Consider the following 18,593-nt stretch of genomic DNA (forward strand, 5'->3'; position numbering starts at 1 on the left):
ATAAAAAGGTGACGAGGGCCTGAATGCCGTCAGCAGAAAGGTGAGAACAGAGAAACCAGAGGCAAGATCAATGAGCTGCCCCCAGGGAGAGGAGGGCCTGGGAACACCCTGAAGCCAGTGAGGGGAGGCTGGACCCCACAGGGACGAGACGCGGGCCTGGGGAGGCTGAGGCCTGGGAAGGTTGGGGCCCTGAGGAGACTGGATCCCCGGAGATGAGACTGAGGTCTGGGGAAGCTGAGGCCTGGGGAGGCTGGGGCCCCAGAGGTTTCAGGCCCCAGTGGGACATCAATGCCAGGATGTGACCAATCATCGGCTGTGAGACAGTCAGATTCCAGGCCTCCAGATGTTGCTGGGCAACATGCCTGACTCTGCTCAGAGCCGTGCAGAGGTTTTCATCAAAGATGAAACAGAGCAGCAGTGGGCACAGCCCTGTTCCCCGGCGAGACGGATGATTGTCTGCCTGGATAGCCTGAGCTGTGAACTGACGTGGGAGCCTTGGGAGTGAAACAGCTGCGGCTCTGGGTCCAAGTCTTGCGCGGGCCCGACAGCCCAACTGCTGAAGTGCCCTCAGGTTTTGCAAACAGCCCCAGGGCGTAGATGAGTAACTGTCCGAACCCTCTTTGCATCTCAGACAATAATGCTTTGAGAACCCAGACCTGTGACATCGGTCTGCTCCCTTCCTGTTGTGTCGGTTTGCTGTAAAGTTAGAAGACCCTAAACCTTCTTACTCCTTGGAAGGAAAGTTATGACCAACCTAGGTAGCATATTAAAAAGCAGAGACATTACTTTGCCAACAAAGGTCCGTCTAGTCAAGGCTATGGTTTTTCCAGTGGTCATGTATGGATGTGAGAGTTGGACTGTGAAGAAAGCTGAGCGCCGAAGAATTGATGTTTTTGAACTGTGGTGTTGGAGAAGACTGTTGAGAGTCCCTTGGACTGCAAGGAGATCCAACCAGTCCATCCTAAAGGAGATCAATCCTGGGTGTTCATTGGAAGGACTGATGTTGAAGCTGAAACTCCAATACTTCGGCCACCTCATGCGAACAGTTGACTTATTGGAAAAGACTCTGATGCTGGGAGGGATTGGGGGCAGGAGGAGAAGGGGCTGATAGAGGATGAGATGGCTGGATGGCATCACTGACTCGATGGACATGAGTGTGGGTAAACTCCGGGAGTTGGTGATGGACAGGGAGGCCTGGCGTGCTGCGATATACATGGGGTTGCAAAGAGTTGGACACGACTGAGCAACTGAACTGAACTGAACTGAACTGAAATCTTCCAAGCAGCCACCACACAGATCCCGCAAAGGAGGATCCCAAGTGCGGAGGCCAGGGCACCTCTGACAGACAGGAGGGTGAGAGGAGGCTGAGGGGCCAGAGGGGAGAGGGTTGGGGGCCACAACAGGGTCCCCGCCCTTGCGGGGACAGGGACCAGGAGCCGCAGCAGGGTCCCCCGCCCTCGCTCCGCACGTGCTGGGCCCTGTGTGAGGACTGGAACACGGCGAGTCCTCACCTATTTGCTGAGCAAATGGAAAAGAAAATCTCTGTGGGGATCAGGGTGATACAGACACATCTATTAGGAGAACAAGCTGTTTCAACATTTCAATGGTTTGTTGAAATTTTTTGTGAGCAAATGCTATTAGTTAATGAACACTCTTCCGTGAATTAATGCCAGACCTTTAGCTAAAGAGCCCAGGGCTTTCCTTTATTGATTTTCTTAATGAACAGACTTTATTTTTCTAGGTTTAGGCTTACAAAAAAGCTGAGCAGAAAGTGTATAGGGTTCCCATATACCACCTCTCCCCCATGCAGTTTCTCCCGATTTCAACATCCTCCCAACACAGAGTACCCTTGTTATTAATACAATGGACAAACCCACACTGCCATGTCATCGTTGCCCAGAATCCGTGGTCTACACTGGGGGTCACTCTTGCATCGGACTTGCTACTGGTTTGGATAAATGGACAATGACATGTATCCACCATCATCGTCTCATGCAAAGCAGGCTTCCCTGGAATTCCTCTGTGCTCCACCTGTTCATCCCTCCCTCCCTCAAACCCTGAAACCACTGATCTTTTTACTGTCTCCATAGTTTTGCCTTTCCCAGAATGTCATGTAGTTGGAATCATAGAGTGTTCGGCCTTTTCAGATTGGCTTCTTTCATTTAGTCGCGTGCACATAAGTTTCCTCCATGTCTTTTCATGGCTTCACTGCTCATATCTAAATAATATTTCATTGTCTGGATGCACCACAGTTTATTTAACCATCACCTACTGAAGGACATCTTGGTTGCATCCAAGTTTTGACCATTATGAATAAAAGTGCTACAAACATTCATGTGCAGGTTTTTATGTTCATGTGGACATAAGTTTTCAGCTCCTTTGGGTAAATGCCACAAGCACAGTTGCTGGATTCCTGTGGTAAGACTTGTAAGAAACTGCCAAACCATCTTCCAAAGTGGCTATAAGTTTTGAATTCCCACCAGCAGGGAGAGAGAGTTCCTGTTGCCGCACAGCGTCCCCAGCATTTGGACTTTCCATGGATTTTCAGACGTTTTGATAGGTGTCTAGTGGAATCTCGCTGCCATTTTTCTTTGCGTTTCCCTGATGATATACAGTGTGGAACATCTCTTCATGTGCTTATTTGCCGTCTGTGTGTCTCCTTTGGTGAGGTCTGTTAAGGTCTGTGGCCTATCCTTTCCTTCTCTTACCAGCTCTTTTGAAGAGCAAATATTTTTAATTTTAATGTAGCTCCAACCTAGCATTGGGCTTCCTTGGTTGCTTAGCAGTAAAAAATCCGCCTGCCATTGCAGGTGACGCGGCTTCAATCCCTGGGTCAGGAAGATCCCCCTGGAGAAGGGAATGGCAATCCAGTCCAGTATTCTTGCCTGGAGAATGCCATGGACAGAGGAGCCTGGGGGGCTACAGTCACGGGGGTCACAAAGAGTTGGACACACTTTAGTGACTAAACAACAATAAGCCTATCCATGTTTTCTTTCATGGACCATCCTTCTGGTGTTGTAGCTAAAAAGTCATTATCAAACTTAAGGTCACCTTTAGATTTCATCTCCTAGGCTGTCTTCTAAAGTTTTACAGTTTTGTATTTTACATTTAGAGCTATGATCCATTTTGAATTAATTTCTGTGAAAGGTCTGTGTCTAGATTCCTTGTTTTTCCTTCCTTCTTCTTCCTTCCTTTTTCACTTTTTTTTTTTTGCATGTGAAAGTCCAGGTGTTTCAGAACCATTTATTGAAAAGACTATCCTTTCTCCATTGAATTCCCTTTTCTCCTTCATCAGAATTCAGTTCACTTTATTTACCTGGGTCTGTCTCCAGCTACCTATTCTCCATTGATCTGTGTTTCCAGTCTTTAACCAGCACCACATTGATTCCTGTAGCTTTAGAGTAACTTTTCAAGCTGGATGGCAAACATCCTCCAACTTTGTTCTTCAGTATTTTGCTGTCTATTCTGGGCCTTTTGCCCCACTGCTCTTTTCCTGGTATAAGTTTTATGATCAGCTTGCTTGTTAATGTATCCACAAATATCTTCCTGAGATTTGGATGGAGACAGCTCTATATCTAGAGACCAAGTTGGGAGAAGCAGACATCTTGGTAAGGTTGAGTCGCCCTGTCCAAGAACACTACTGTGGGTTGAATTGGGTCCCCAGATGATATGCTGAGGTCCTATGCCCCAGGACCCGTGAATGTGACCTTCTTTGAAAAGAGAGATTTCCAGGTGTGATTAGTCAGGATGAGGCTGCACTGGATTAGGGTGGCCTTGAAGCCCAACACGACCGTGGCCTTCTCAAGAGGAATGAACAGTGACCATAGGGGAGACACAGACACCCAGGGAGGCCGTGTGACACCAGAGGTAGAGACAGGAGGGAGGCCACCACCCGAAGCTGGACAGATGAGGGAGCGGCTCCTGCAATCTTCAGAGGGAGCACAGCCTGGCCCCAGCTTTTCACAGAACTTCTAGACTCCAAAACTGTGAGAGAAAAAATTCTGTTGTTGTGGTCACTTGGTTTCTGATAGTTTATTACAGCAGCACTAAAAATCTAACATGAACTATCTCTGTTTATTTAGATGTGCTATCTATTTCACCAGAGTTTGGGGTTTTTTTTTCATATAGTGCACATTAGTTAGACTTATATCTAAGCATTTAATTTTTTTTTTTTTTTGAAGGCTGGGATGGGGGAGGGGAGGTAGCTTTTCTAGTGGTTCAGACGGTAGAGAATCTGCCTGCAATGCAGGACACCCAGGTTCAATCCCTGGGTTGGAAAGATCCCCTGGAGAAGGGAATGGCAACCCACTCAGTATTCTTGCCAGGAGAATCCCATGGACAGAGGCAGGATACAGTCCATGGCGTTGCAAGTGACTAATACACACATGGTGTGGTTTAGTCGCTAAGTCGTGTCCGACTCTTTGCAGCCCCATGGACTATAGCCTGTCAGGCTCCTCTGTCCACGGGATTCTCCAGGCAAGACTACTGGAGTGGGTTGCCATTTCCTTCTCTGTAATACACAACACATAATACACATTCAATTTTTTGGTGCTAATACAAGCATGCAGTGTTTTCAACTTCAAATTCCAATTGTTCATTGCTGATATATAGGGAAGCAATTGACTTTTGCATATTAATCCTGTATCCTGTAACTTTCCTATAATTGTTCATTAGTTCCAAGAAGATTTTTATTGATTCTTTTTTGTCATGTATAAAATAAGACAGTTTTGTTACTTCCACTTCCTTCCATATCTGTAAGCGTTTGCATTTCCTCTTCTTGTGTTGTTACATTAAACGGCACATCCAGTAGGATGTTGATGGACATGGTGCGGCCTTGTTCCTGTTCTTAGGAGAAAGCATTTAGACATTAAGAAACAAATAACAGGAAAAAAGTCAGCGCCATGGGGCTGGTACAGATCACAAGAACAGGAGAAAGAGATGCTTTTTGTCTGGTGTTGAGACGGCTCCATTTTGGTCACCTGAGCAAATGCAACACAATCTCGTGGCTGCTCTGGAAGGTTCTTTCCTCAATGGTCCTGGAACAGCTGCCGTCGCTCTGGAGCAAAACCGCTCAGGTGGCATTGCATGGATCCCATGTTGGAGTGGGAATGTGGGCAGTCCTGCTTCAAGAGCAAAAGCCATTTCTAGGATCAGCTGTTGTGTCAAGAGACAAATCAATCAAGATGCAAGCCCTGATGGAGCTGCATCTGCTGAGTGGGAAGCACCCTGCCTGGTGCTGTGGAAATTAGAAAAGGTCTGACTCTTTGCGACCCCATGAACTGTAGCCCACAGGCTCCTCTGTCCACAGGATTCTCCAGGCAAGAATACTGGAATGGGTTGCCATTGCCTTCTCCAGGGGATCTTCCTGACCCAGGGATCAAACCCGAGTCTCCTGAATTGCAGGCAGACTCTTTACTAGCTGAGCCACCAGCGAAGCCCAGGAAAGGTCTTAAAATGCTTATGATCTCCAAAGACATTTACAGCCTGCTTATAAAGTTGAGTTATTTTACTACTCTAATGCTGTGCCTGGCTGAAGCATTTGTCTGGGGGGGTGGGGGGGAGGAGACTGGAAAAGGGCCTGTTGGAGGAGGGTGGAGGGTGGTAGAGGACCCACCAAACCCTCAAGGCCACAAACGCATGACAGCAGCAGGTCTGTCTCCTGGAAAAGCCTGGAACAGATTTTTGTCTCTCTCCACCCCTACCTTCAAGACATTCCAGGGACTGAACTGTGCTCTCTCTGTCTCTGTCTCCAACACAATTTTCGGAGAATTTCCTTCTCTTCAAATAAAGTATTTAGGAAGAAGGGTTTTTAATATGGAGTCTCGGTTCAGCTTCCACCACCCAGGAGAGACATCTCAGGCCTCACCACCAACCCTCTGCCTGGGAGAACAGGTGCAGACGGCAGCCCCTGGTTTGGGGGAGAGGGTAGGACTCAGCTACCAGTTCATTGAAATAAGCAAGACACTTCCCCTGTCTGCAGTGGGACAGGTTTGAACCTATAAAGCCTGACCCCTAAATGGCTTCCACCATTCCCACCGCACTGGACCCTGAGGCAGCTACCTGGGGCGGCCCTGGGGCTGCTCCAAGGAGACCTGTGGGAGGGGGCGCGGGGCTGGCAAAGGCCCTCTCTGCTTCCTCCGGAGGTGGCAAAGGGCGGAGGTGACTAGTAAAACAACCGCTTTAATTCTAACAAGCCGTCAGTAATGAATGAAGACCCACAGTCTCTGTGCCTCCAGGCTGCTCTCGGAGAGAGCGCCCTGCAGGCACCTGGCAATGCGGGGGTGCGTCTGGCAAAGACACCGCCTCCCTCACGCTGAGCGCAACCCGTCCGGCCTTAAGCTTCGCTGCTGGCCCACCGGCCCGGGAGGTCCCCTGGGGACCCCAGTCAGGCACCCAGGTTCTCAGTCAAGCGGCCGCCCGGCCCCAGGGCAGGCTCTGGTCCCCGAGCCCCCGATGTTGCGGGGAGACGTGGGCCGCCTCGCTAGTCCGGGACCAGACTGAGCCAGGCCGCGCGCCCCGCGGCCCGAAATGGAGGAAGGAGAGGATGCCTGCCCCGCACCCCGCGCCCCGCACCTCCGTGCGCCCCACACCCCGTGAGCCCCGCATCTACGTGCGCCCTCGTGAGCCCCGCACCCCCGTACCTCCCCGTGAGCCCCGCGCCCCGCACCCCCGTGCGCCCCGGGGCGGGCGCGCTCCGATCCCCGCGCACTCGCCTCTCGCCTCCCGCCAGAGAAGCGTCAGGACAGAGGCGGGGTGGGGCGCGGTTAAAAAGCGCTGCAGGTGGGAGCCGGGCCATCCCAAGAGGAGCGGGCGGAGGGCCCTGCAGACGCCCCACACCGCCGAGCCCGCGGCGCCCGGCCCTACCTGCCCGTCCGGCTGCGACCGAGGCGGGGGCGCCGCCCTAGGACCCCGCGCCCCGAGCGCGCGCAGCAAGTGAGCGGGGGGCTCACCGCCCATCTCGGCCGCAGGAATTGCATCCAGAAGCCGGAGCAGGTAGGTCGGCGCCCGCGGTCCCCTGGCCCTCAGTAACCCCCCCACCCCCACCCCGCGACCCTGTCGGCGACCCGGTCCGGGAGTACAGTCCGCCGGATCCGCCTGCGCCCCGCATTCTCCCGCTCGCAGGAACGAGGATGGACTGGTTTGAATTTTCCCTGGGTCCCCTCGGACTTGCACAACAGGTTTTATAGAAGCTTCACGCCGGGTGTTCAAGGGCCGCTTTCCCCCACTTCCTCTGCTGTGGTTTGGTGTGTCCTGGCTTTCACGGGTCACTGGCAAGGTCAGGCTCGCGTTTAGGGGCGCGGGACTAACCAACAAGCCCAGGGAGAACTGGCCAGAGTGGCTCCGTGATGTCAGCCGGGGCGCCTGTGGGCCGCACGTGACAAGAAGACAGTCACTGGACAGCAGTAATTAAGTGTCACTGGTGACACATCTCAGTTAAAAGGCGGAGGCACCAGAGGCCTCTTCCCTCTGGTGGGGGAGACGGGCCGGGTATCACCTGGCACAGGTGTGTAGTTGTGACCGGTTTGGCGGCCCTTCCTGGAGAGTGGACGGAGTGTGAGGTGAGTGTGGATGGAGTGTGAGGTGAGTGTGATCTGGACACAGCTGTGGATCTCGAGGGGCTGGGGGCCTGCAACCACATGGGCTGGGGCCAGCAACCCTGGCATCGCCTCCCCAGGTGGCATTTCACTGTGGGTTGAGCGCCTGGTTGAATTCATCCAGGCACCCTTGCTCTCTTTCTGGGCAGACTTGATGCCACAGAAGCCTTTTCTTGCCCCAGCTCTGGCCAGTGTTCTAGAAGAGACTCCTGCCCCAGCCAGGCTCCTTAGAATTGCAGGACGCGCAGAGTCTTGTCTGCTGCTCCTCAGGAGACTCTGGGGTTGGCATGGGAACCCCGCCAGGCAGGGGAGATGGGTTATGAAGAGAGGAGCCTGGGACATAACTGGGGAGGCGGGGAGGTCCCACTTGCCATCATCCTGTTGACCCAACCCGGAAGATGCCAGCCGGTTCAGCTGCTACACCATAAGAAAACAAAGTCTGATACCGGAAACGGGGACTTCATTCTCCTTTTCTGACTTTTCTGAATTATAAGAGCTTTAAGAAGGAAAAGAACCAGCAGAGGTTTCTGACTGAACAATTTCGACAGAGTGTGAGGAGACTCACCACACACCCCGGCTCGTACTGAATGTCCCAGGAGCTGTGAGTGGTTTGTATACTTTTGTTAAAATGTTAGAATGAAATTGTGGGAAAATAATTTCCAGCCCAGAGTTCCAAGTCTCCAAAGGCATGATGCTGCCGGTGACTCTATTGTCATGTTAAGATTTCTGTTTGACCCACTTGATCCGTGAGAATGAAACTGGGTCCCTGAGGGCTTTTTCTGTTTTTATTCCCAGGATCATTTAACTCCAGCTGGACCTAAATGTTTGGAAGGCACACGGGTTTGCTTGAATGAACAGAGATGGCTAAATGGAAAGAAAAAAAATTTTTTAACTCTTTGAATTCTTAAATGGATTAAGAAGTACATATAATTCTATGAAGTGTCCCCTTTTATATTTAGACTCCATAGACTGGATTTTTTTTTTTTCTTTTTTACTGAGTTAATTTTGAAGAAGTATATGAGTCCTAAACCCATTTTATCCTTACTGGTCATTACTTTGAATGGACAGTTGATGAATTTTTGAGTACGAAAATTTAAAAATCAGCTATCACATTGTCCCTTGGATGACTTGAGATTTCTAGAGACAAAAGGAAAAGACTCTTTTTGATTAAGGAGAGAGTTTAAGATTGTTTGTTTGTTTGTTTGTTTGTTTCAGGCTGCTGACTTGGGGCTGAGGGAGTATATTTGATTCCTCAAATTCCATCTTCTTTTTCTTTTTTTCCATCTTCTTTTTCTTAAAGAAGGGAATGGGCTTGAGATTCAGCATTGGGTATTCTTATCATCATTGCTTTTTTGTTACTATTATTTTGATAAGCAAAAGAACCTACACTAAAAATTTTATTTTTATTTTATTGTGTATTTGAAGTACGCAGCATCAGGAAACTGGCAGGGGCCAGACAACCCCCATAACAGTTCTGGGGGTGAAGGAAAACTGGCACACCAGGGTCGTGCAGTGGACACCCAGGGAGGAGCTGAAGGGCTGTGGCCACAGCTACTCTTTCTCCCTCCTTGGGTCACATCCTCATTGCCCTCAGAAGGTGCACTGGGTTCCTGTTCCTGGGGGATGCTGAGTGCTGCTGGAGGCTGGATGATGGGTGATCGGTGATTGATGGTGCAGGAAAACAACGCCCTGGAAGAGGGACCCTCACCTGGAGTCCACTCTGGCTGAGGAGCTGTGAGTCCTTGACCGGAGCCCAGGGTGCTAGTTTTGCATTGGCCTTATTGCCTCTTATCAGCATAGGCTTTTCCGTAATCCAGAGCTGATGTAGAAGCAGTGAGGAATGTCCTGTCCTCAGGTCCATTGGAGACTTGGGGATGAGTCATTGGAGGGAGTCCTGCCCTGGGAAATCTTCGCCTGGAGGCAGGTGCTGAGGGATGTGGTTGTTCCTGGGCCTTTAGTTTAGCTTCTGTCACCAGTGACACTGGAACGAATTTGTCAGCCAAATTAGTTGTGAGTAAATAGTTTTAAAACAAAAAACTATATTGCTGAGGCAGAATGTTAATAGACCTAAACTATTTGAATTGTAAGAGGGAAGCACAGGCTCTCTTCCTAGCACCGTCTCTTCATTAGTCAGGTCCCTGGTTTCCTGTTTTCAGAGCAAAGCGCTTGGGCTGCGGCCATGTGTCCAGTGAATACAGACACCACACAGCCCAGTGGTCTTTGCCTCCAGGAGGCTGAGCGTCACCACCTTCCTACAGCTGGAGACTGGGGCCAAGCAAACCTACTCTTTCTTTAAAGGAGAGTCAGGAAGGCGCCAGTTGAAAGAAACCAGTCTGGGCCACAAGGAAAGAGTTAATATTGTACTTTTTATTGAAAAAGCTCCTCCCCGTTGGCTGCTTGAAGCCTGAAAGGAAAGAGGCGCTTTGTTTAATACTAACTGTGATGGTTCCGAGGGAGGCAGTTATTATGGAAAGTAAGTTTGCCTTCAGGTCTCCTGCAACCAAAATGTTTCCAACAGGCTCACCCCTGGCTCTCCTGCAGGGGAGGGGGCCTGCCCTCCGTCCGGGCGCGGAAGAGGCCTGGGGGCAGCGGCTACGGGGGTGGGGGCGGTCCACACCCTTGGCTAGTCTCCTAATGCTCCTCGTACGGAAGCCTCCGGGATGACAGACACCAGGAAGGGTGCGGACGGACACTCTAGGAAGGCACCTCATTTCTTTTTCTTTATATAAAGGCAAATTGCTGATTTTAGTCAAAGTCCCCAGAGAAGTTGAAAGAAATAAAGCTGCTGCCACAGTAATTGTCCGTTTTTTAAGGAGATGCTCCAGGGGCAGGAGTGGAGGAATCTGCTCTAGAAAGTGGGGTCCTTACTTGGGGGGTGACTGCCTGACTTCTTCCTTGACATCAGCCTCTCTGAGTCCCTCCTGGCCAGTGTAGCCTCTGGCCCTTGGGTTGGGGGGTGGGTGGGAGCTGTGCCTTTCTCAGGCAGCTGTGGAGAGAGAACTCAGAGAGGAAAGAGACTTCTTACCGGTGGGAGAGTTTAAATTCTCTGCACTTTGAAGAGTTTGAGAAACTGTGACCTTTATTTGATCAATCAAAAGCTTGCTAGCTGGGCATTGAGTCCACCTCACTTCTGTGCGAGAGGTCTTCTGGTTAACCGGAGAACATCTCCACCTTGTGAACAGACAGGAGGGACTTACCGGGTGAGTGGCCACTGTAAAGTATGTCCAGACATCAGACGTCCACATTTCTTCCTCCCACTGGGCGCATCCCAGTGCTTCCAGAGGGCAAGGATGATGACTGGGAGGATTTATTCTGACAACTTTCAGGAGCTGAGTCAATCCTACAGTCCACATCATCTCCAACAAGGCTTTTAGATCAAAGACTCACTACTGTGGACTTGGAAATCCATCAGCCCATGAGGTCAGCGTTCTGAGCCTGGGACCGGTCTTCCTGACCAAGGTCCCCGTGTCCCCACCCCCTGGGAACTCACACAGACTCCGATCAAAACTTTAAGAACCAGAAACCGCAACTTTAATGAGTGTGTTTTTAAAGAGGTGTGCTTTTTTGTTTTTCCTCAGCTCTTTTTTTCAAAAAAGCAAAAACCTGGCTTCCTGACTGACAGATCTGCCTTTGGGTCCTGTGCTGGATCCACATAGGAATCAAGCCTCCAGCTGCGAGCGCCCCCGGGGCTCCTTCCAGGCTCTGCCCACCCCGCCCCCCACCCCGTCTAGCTCGATGCCCCGCTGCGTACAGGTCTTTCTGGGAGCATGAGTGAAGAGCTGCCTGGGGAAACCGGCCCCGCTGTCCTCACCAGCTTGGGCTCTCGAACCTTCCCAACACCTTGTCATACGGGTGTCCTTCGTGAGGGACACAAGAACGTTGGCCGCAGCGGTTGGCGCACCCTGGACACACAGCCACCTTCTCACGGTGGGAGAGCCCCCTTGGCCAGGACCCGACTGGGCCCGGGATTCGAGGGAGACAGCCGATGTCTGCATCCAGCAGACGCTCAATGAGTGCTGACCAGCGCTTAGGGGCGGTTGTTTGTTTGGCCCTGGTGACGGGTGGGAGGGAGGGAGGGCTTCCCCTGTACTTGGCTCTGACTGTTCTGGACAAAGAAAAAGACAGAAGAGGATGCTTCCAGCACTCTGCACACCCCTCCCCCTGCCCAGTGAGCACCCGTCTCACCCCCACCAGATGGCAGAGGAGGGTCCCATGCAGGGCGACGTGGATGGAAGCATGGCCTCCTGAGACCCCGAGCCTTCCCAAGAACATGTGCTCTAAAAGTCAAACCAAGGGCAAAAGACGAATTTCTCAGACAGCCAACCAAAATGGGGGCATCCTTTCACAGTATAGGATGTGAGAGAGCTGGCTTCTGAACACACTTGGGCATACCTGGACACACCTGGACTCACCTGGGCTCACCTGAGTGCAACTGGGCACCACCTCCAGCTCCTCAGCTGCCTCCTAGTGTTAGCCAGTATGATGCCAAGGAAGCAGGTGATGGACAGAGTGGGGGACCCTGAGGAGACTGGGGGAGTCAGCCTGAAAGGGAGGAGCCTGACCCACATTCAAGTGCAAGAAAGTCTCCTGGGGGGATGGACAAAAGGCTTTTGGGGGCATCTCCCTGTAAATAGGCATGAGAACCTGGTAAGCATGTTTTTTCTGAGGAACTGGTCTTTCCCTTTTAGAAGATTCTCAAAGAGTCCATTCTCCTCTGTTCTAAGTAGATGCTGACCAGCTCTCGGGTCTGCTGTTGATGGTGCGGAGGCATCCACCATGTGAACCGTGCAGGTTCACAGCGGAGGCTCTACCTCAGGATGCTGGATCAGGGCATTGTTGGGAAGGAACCCCACTGCAGGAGGGGCTGGCCCTCCACCCACAGCTCCTGGTGTGAACTTGGAGCCCATCAGCATGGAGCCGGCACTGCCCGTGATGAGAGAGCAAAGTCAGCCTGTTTGTAGAGGCCTGTGGTTCTCTTGTGGAAGAGGCTCTTGGAGTAGCTATGGTACTAGGTTTCCTGAGAGCACGTGATCATGGCAAATGATGTTGTTCGAGTCCCTTCTTAGTCTGCTGGGTAAAACAGACTGTGTCATTCCAATGAATGATTTTTTTTTTTTTGAAGAAAAAAATTTTGAAGAATTAAAAGGGAGCTTGGAAACAAATGTGTTTGCCTGAGTTCCTGGGTCAGTGTCAGGCAGCAACCTAACGTATAATTCGAGTTCAGCTGAATCAAGATGAAGTCAGAAAGAGAAAAACAAATATCCTGTGTTAATGCATGTATGTGGAACCTGGAAAAATGGTACAGATGAACCTACTTCCAGGGTGGCAATAGAGACATAGACATAGAGAACAGACTTGTGGACACAGAGTAGGGAAGAAAGGGAGGGACAAACTTGGAGATTAGAATTGATGTCTAGAGGGATGGGATGGAGAGGGAGGCAGGAGGGGGGATCAGGAAGGGGAACACATGTAAATCCATGGCTGATTCATGTCAATGTATGGCAAAAACCACTACAATATTGTAAAGTAATTAGCCTCCAACTAATAAAAATAAATGGGAAAAAAATTTTATAAATTAAAAAAAATAAAATCAAGGGGGAAAAAAAAAGAATTGACGTCTATACACTACCGTGTGTAAAATAGATATTAATAGCTAGTAGGCAGCTCCTGTGTAACACGGAGAGCTCAACTCTGCTCTGTGATGACTAGACAGGTGGAAAGGAGGGTGGGAGAGAAAGGATATATTATATTCCTTTTTTTTTTTTAAAGATGATCCTAAACCCCTATGAGAACTTGAGAATGTTCTCAGGGTGGGTATTCCCCCCACCAGAAAACTGCCTACTTCGCAGTCAAGAGGGTAATGTCAAGAGAAAGGCTTCCATCTGTGACATTAGAGCTGTTTTACACAGAGGGACTGCCCCACTCACAACGCTGTGTTCTCGCCTGAGCAGGGTGAAGCAGCAGCATGGACTGGGGCACTCTGCACGTGTTCATCGGGGGCGTGAACAAGCACTCCACCAGCATCGGGAAGGTGTGGGTCACCGTCCTCTTTATCTTCCGCGTCATGATCCTGGTGGTGGCCGCCCAGGAGGTCTGGGGGGATGAGCAGGAGGACTTCGTGTGCAACACCCTGCAGCCCGGCTGCAGGAACGTGTGCTACGACCACTTCTTCCCCGTCTCGCACATCCGGCTCTGGGCGCTGCAGCTCATCTTTGTGTCCACGCCCGCCTTGCTGGTGGCCATGCATGTGGCCTATTACAGGCATGAGGCTGCCCGGCGGTTCAGGCGGGGCGAGACAAGGAGTGAGTTCAAGGACCTGGAGGACATCAAGCGACAGAAGGTCCGGATCAAGGGCTCGCTGTGGTGGACCTACACCAGCAGCATCTTTTTCCGCATTGTCTTCGAGGCTGCCTTCATGTATGTCTTCTACTTCCTGTACAATGGGTACCACCTGCCCTGGGTGCTGAAATGCGGCATCCAGCCCTGCCCCAACCTGGTGGACTGCTTCATCTCCCGGCCCACCGAGAAGACGGTCTTCACCATCTTCATGATCTCCGCGTCCGTCATCTGCATGCTGCTCAACGTGGCCGAGCTGTGCTACCTGCTGCTCAAGGTGTGTTTCAGGAGGTCCAAGCGAGCGCAGACGCGGAAAGCACCCCCCAACAATGCCCTCAAGGAGAGTAAACAGAACGAGATGAATGAGCTGATTTCTGAGGGCGGGCAGAACGCCATCACCGGGTTTCCCAGTTAAACAGTGGAAGGCACCACATAGCTGGCTTTCCTAATTCATAGACGCCTGAGTTAACTTCCTGTAGCATAACCAGGCCGGGACTATGTGGTCCGTTCTTGACAACCGGGCCATGGTGTGACTTTACATGTGGGTTTCAGTGGACAGTCTGACATGGGGTATTTCCTGAAAACTTAAGGACATAACTGATGTCGATAAAGGACATTCATCTAGAAATTAATACTTTTATTAGGAAAAGATATTTTTATAGGATTGAGTGTGTTAGTTCTGAATTTATATAAAGTATTTTTATAATGACTGGTCTTCCTTACCTGGAAAAACACACAATGTTAGTTTTCGAATCATCCCATAAGTGTCTAATATTTGAACTTACTCTGTCCTGTCGTAGATATCTGCATTGTCATGAGTTGTCATGGCTCTTAGGGTGGAAAGTGTTTGCTGTACAATGTATTTTCAGTGCTTTCTGGGCATGGCCAGAGCTATATGGAAGGGGGAAACTTTCCAGATGGGTGATTTGCAATCCTTATGAACAGCTGATGCAAGAAGGCACTCTCAATAAAGATGAGTCCGTTGCTGAAGCCACCTGGCTCAGGGTTTCTGTTCTCTCTGGGGCGTCACATCCCTGGTGACCTGATCAGTGGGTTGGGGCAGTCGCCAGGGAGGCTGCGGGCTCGAGGCCGGAGTGGCTGGAGTCCATGGACTCTTGCTCTCTCTTCACATCCCTTAAGCAGGGGAGGGTTAGGGTCAGTTGCTCCAGGACGAGGAAAGTGTCCTCAGGGTCAGCCCAGCCTTGATGGAGGAGGCGGGGGAGATTCCACCCTTCTGATGGGGGAGGGGGTCCCTTTGGTCCACAGGGACCAGCAAGCGCCCAGCTCCATGCCCACAGGTGGTATCGAGGTTCGTGGGTGGACACAGATGCTCTTAATGAGGACATTGGGGCACCACCCAAGACTGGTCACTCCACAGATGTCGCACACCAGGGCCACCCCTGCGAAGACATGCAGTTGGCACACGGGCTAAATGTAGAGACACCTAGAGAGCAAGGGATGGTCTCCAGGGTTCCAGATCCACTCCCCAGAAAAACAAAACAGTAAGTCTCATTTCCTTCAGAGTCTGAATTTCAGACATACTCTCTCATCCGCAAACATTTTAGTAGTGATCCACAAAAATCAAGATCTAACCTATAAAAACAAAGCCACGGGGACTTCCCTGGCAGTCCAATAGTTAAGACTCTGCACTTCCACTGCAGGGGGCTCGGGTTAGATCCTGGATTGGGGAGCTAAGATCCCACAGGCCACATGGCACAACCAATAAAAGCAAAACCACAATCCTCACACGCAAAATCCAGCCAGCATCCGTAATCCCCGTGATGGTCTTTCTGGATAAACAGCTATTTGCACAGGTCTCCAGCAAAGCCCACAGACAGGAAGGGGGAGTGTTGGGAGGGGGGTGAGATGGCCCTGGTGGCACCTCCGCCGCGTGGGAGAGGCACTTCCTCTCAGGGCTCCCAGCCGGCCCCTGCCTTTTCCATTCTCCATCTCTCTTCTGCTCCTTCACCATCCTCAACGCTCCTGCTCCCAGAGCTGTCTCCGGCCGCCCATCAGGGTCTGAGGCAGTGTTCACACTGCCTACCACCCCCTGCCCCCCACCTCCCAGCGCCTCCCCTCAGCTCAGAGCACCCATGACACTTTGACACCAGGGCAGTGGCTTCTCCTTGAGGCACTGCCCCAACCCCGCACTGGCTCCTCCCCTCCTCTGAAGGGGACCTTTCCTTCCCTCCCTGCACTCTTCCTTATGAGATGTTATCCCCACTTGACAGATGAGGCCACTGCAGTCAGAGAGGTCAAATAACTTGTCCAAGCTCACCCAGCTAATAAGCAGAGCCAAGATTCAAAGCAGGCTGACAGTGTCCGGGGTTGGTGGCCTCACTCACTGCAGGCTCCCAAAGCTCCTTGCTTGGGGACCATGATGCCACGAGGCCATCCCCTCCCACCTGGCCCCAGCAACCACCTGGATGACTCTAAAGCAGATCCCAGACAGATGATTTCACCTGGAGATATTTCAGTATGGATCTTTAAGGAGCATAGACTAAACTTTTAAAACAAAAACACAATGCCACCTTCACACTAAAAAGCCAGTCTGTGTTCATAATTCCCAAATTGTCCTATTGATGCTCTTCTCTTTTTTTTAATTAAACTTATTATTTTGAGGTAATTATAGACTCACATGTAGACGTAGGGCTTCCCTGGTGGCTCAGTGGTAAAGAATATGCCTACAATGCAGGAGACCCTAGTTCAATCTCTGGGTCAGGAAAACCCCCTGGAGAAGGGAATGGCAACCCACTCCAGTATTATTGCCTGGAAAATCCCATGGAAGAGGAGCCTGGTGGGCTACAGTCCGTGGGGTCTCAGGGTCAGACACAACTGGTGTGGTCCTTTTATGTGTGCTCATTCATGTCTGACTCTTTGCAATCCCGTGGACTATAACCTGCCAGGCTCCTCTGTCCACGGGATTTCCCAGGCAAGAATACTGGAGTGGGTTGCCATTTCCTCCTCCAGGGGATCTTCCCCACCCAGGAATTGAACCTGCATCTCCTGTACTGCAGGCGGATTCTTTACCAATGAACCAGTGGGGAAGCCCGTGGCCCTTTTATACCCACACCCAGTAACACCCTCTTCGGATCCCAGCCACTCCTGGCAACCACTAATCTGCTCATCATTTCTTTGATTTTGTCATTCCAGGAGTTACATGGAAGGAATCATGCAGTGTACAAGGACTGGGACTGGACTTTTTCCCTCAGTGTTATTCTCTGGAGGTTTACACGGGCCAGGCACCAAGAGCTTGTCCCCATGGCTGGGCTGCATGGTGGTTGCATATTTCAGTTTTTAAAAATCACCAAGATGTTTTCCAGAGTAACTCTCATTACACATCCCCACCAACAACATCTGAGTCACCCAGTCTTTCCTGAGCTTCTTTAGCATTTGGTGTGGTCGCTATGTTTCATTTATATTTCATTTAGCCTTTTTTTTTTAGTAACCATTTTTCTAATTGAAGTATAGTTAACAGTTAATTTACAGTGATGTGTTAGTTAGCTTCAGGTGAAAGCAAAGTGATATATATATTCTTTCTCAGATTGCTTCACGTTATAAGTTATTACAAGACATTGAATATAGCTTCCATGTCATTTTGTCATTGTGATAGGCATGTTTCATGTGCATTTCCTAAATGACTGTTGAACTTGACCACCATTTGGTGTGTTTATTTGCCATCTCTCCGTCCTCTTCATGTCTTTCACTCATTCTCTAATTGGGTTGTTTTTCTGCTGTTGAGTTTTTTTTTTTTTTTTTTTTTTTGCTGTTGAGTTTTAAGAGCTCTTTATGTACTGTAGATATGAATCCTTGGACAGAGATAGTGGTTTGTAAATATTTTTCACTCTGTGACTTTTCTTTTTGTCTTCTTAATAGGGTCATTTGTAAAGCAACAGATTTTCATTTTAATGAAGTTGAAAGTTCTTTTCACTTTATGGGTTGTGGCTTTGGTGTCAAGTCTAAGAACTCTTTGTCTAGCCCTAGAGTCCAAAGTTTTTTCCTATGGTTTTGCTAAAAGCTGTCTAGTTTTGTGCTCTACATTGAAGTCTGTGGTCATTTTGTGTTAATTTTTATAAAAGGTCTGAGACTTTTTAACAAATGAGGTTCATTTGTAGCCTGCCTGGCATCAAGCTGCCCAGCACTACGTGATGAAAGGAGCTCTTCCCCCACCGAGTGGCTTTTGCACTTTGTTAAAAATCAACAGGGCACTTCTGTGTGGGGCTTCTTCTCGGTTCTGTTCCTCTGACCTCTGTTCTCTCACCAGCACCATGGTCCAGATTCTTGTGCTGTATAAATAAGTTGTGAATGCTAGAATGATTCCTCCCTCTCTATTTTTCAAACTTTCTCAGCTATTCTATTTCCTTTGCCTTTCCATATAAACTTTATAATAATTTTGTCTATGTTTACAAAAAAAAATTTGCTGCATTTTTTCTTGCTGTGTTTTTTATTAAAAAACAGTAAACTTGTATATCAATTTGGAGAGAATTGACATCTTTATTTTTGTCAAATCTTATCTGTAAACACAGCATGTCTGTTTATTTACATCATCTTTGATTTCTTTCATCAGCATCTCATAGTATTCAGCATGAGTCACAAAAGTTTTATTTTACGTAAAAAGATTTACTTCTAGGTATTTCATTTTCTTTGAGTGATCATGAATAG

At 49.8% G+C, this 18,593-nt stretch overlaps 1 protein-coding gene across 1 annotated transcript; it reads left to right on the forward strand.

Annotated features, from left to right (window-relative positions):
- Window positions 1-13,560: 13,560 nt before the first annotated feature.
- On the forward strand, window positions 13,561-14,346 carry GJB6 (gap junction protein beta 6). The gene has a single exon (XM_061133392.1). The coding sequence runs from the start codon at window positions 13,561-13,563 to the stop codon at window positions 14,344-14,346; it is 786 nt and encodes a 261-aa protein (XP_060989375.1).
- Window positions 14,347-18,593: the final 4,247 nt, after the last annotated feature.

Source organism: Dama dama, chromosome 30 (genome assembly GCF_033118175.1).
Source record: "Dama dama isolate Ldn47 chromosome 30, ASM3311817v1, whole genome shotgun sequence".
NCBI classification, from domain to species: domain Eukaryota; kingdom Metazoa; phylum Chordata; class Mammalia; order Artiodactyla; family Cervidae; genus Dama; species Dama dama.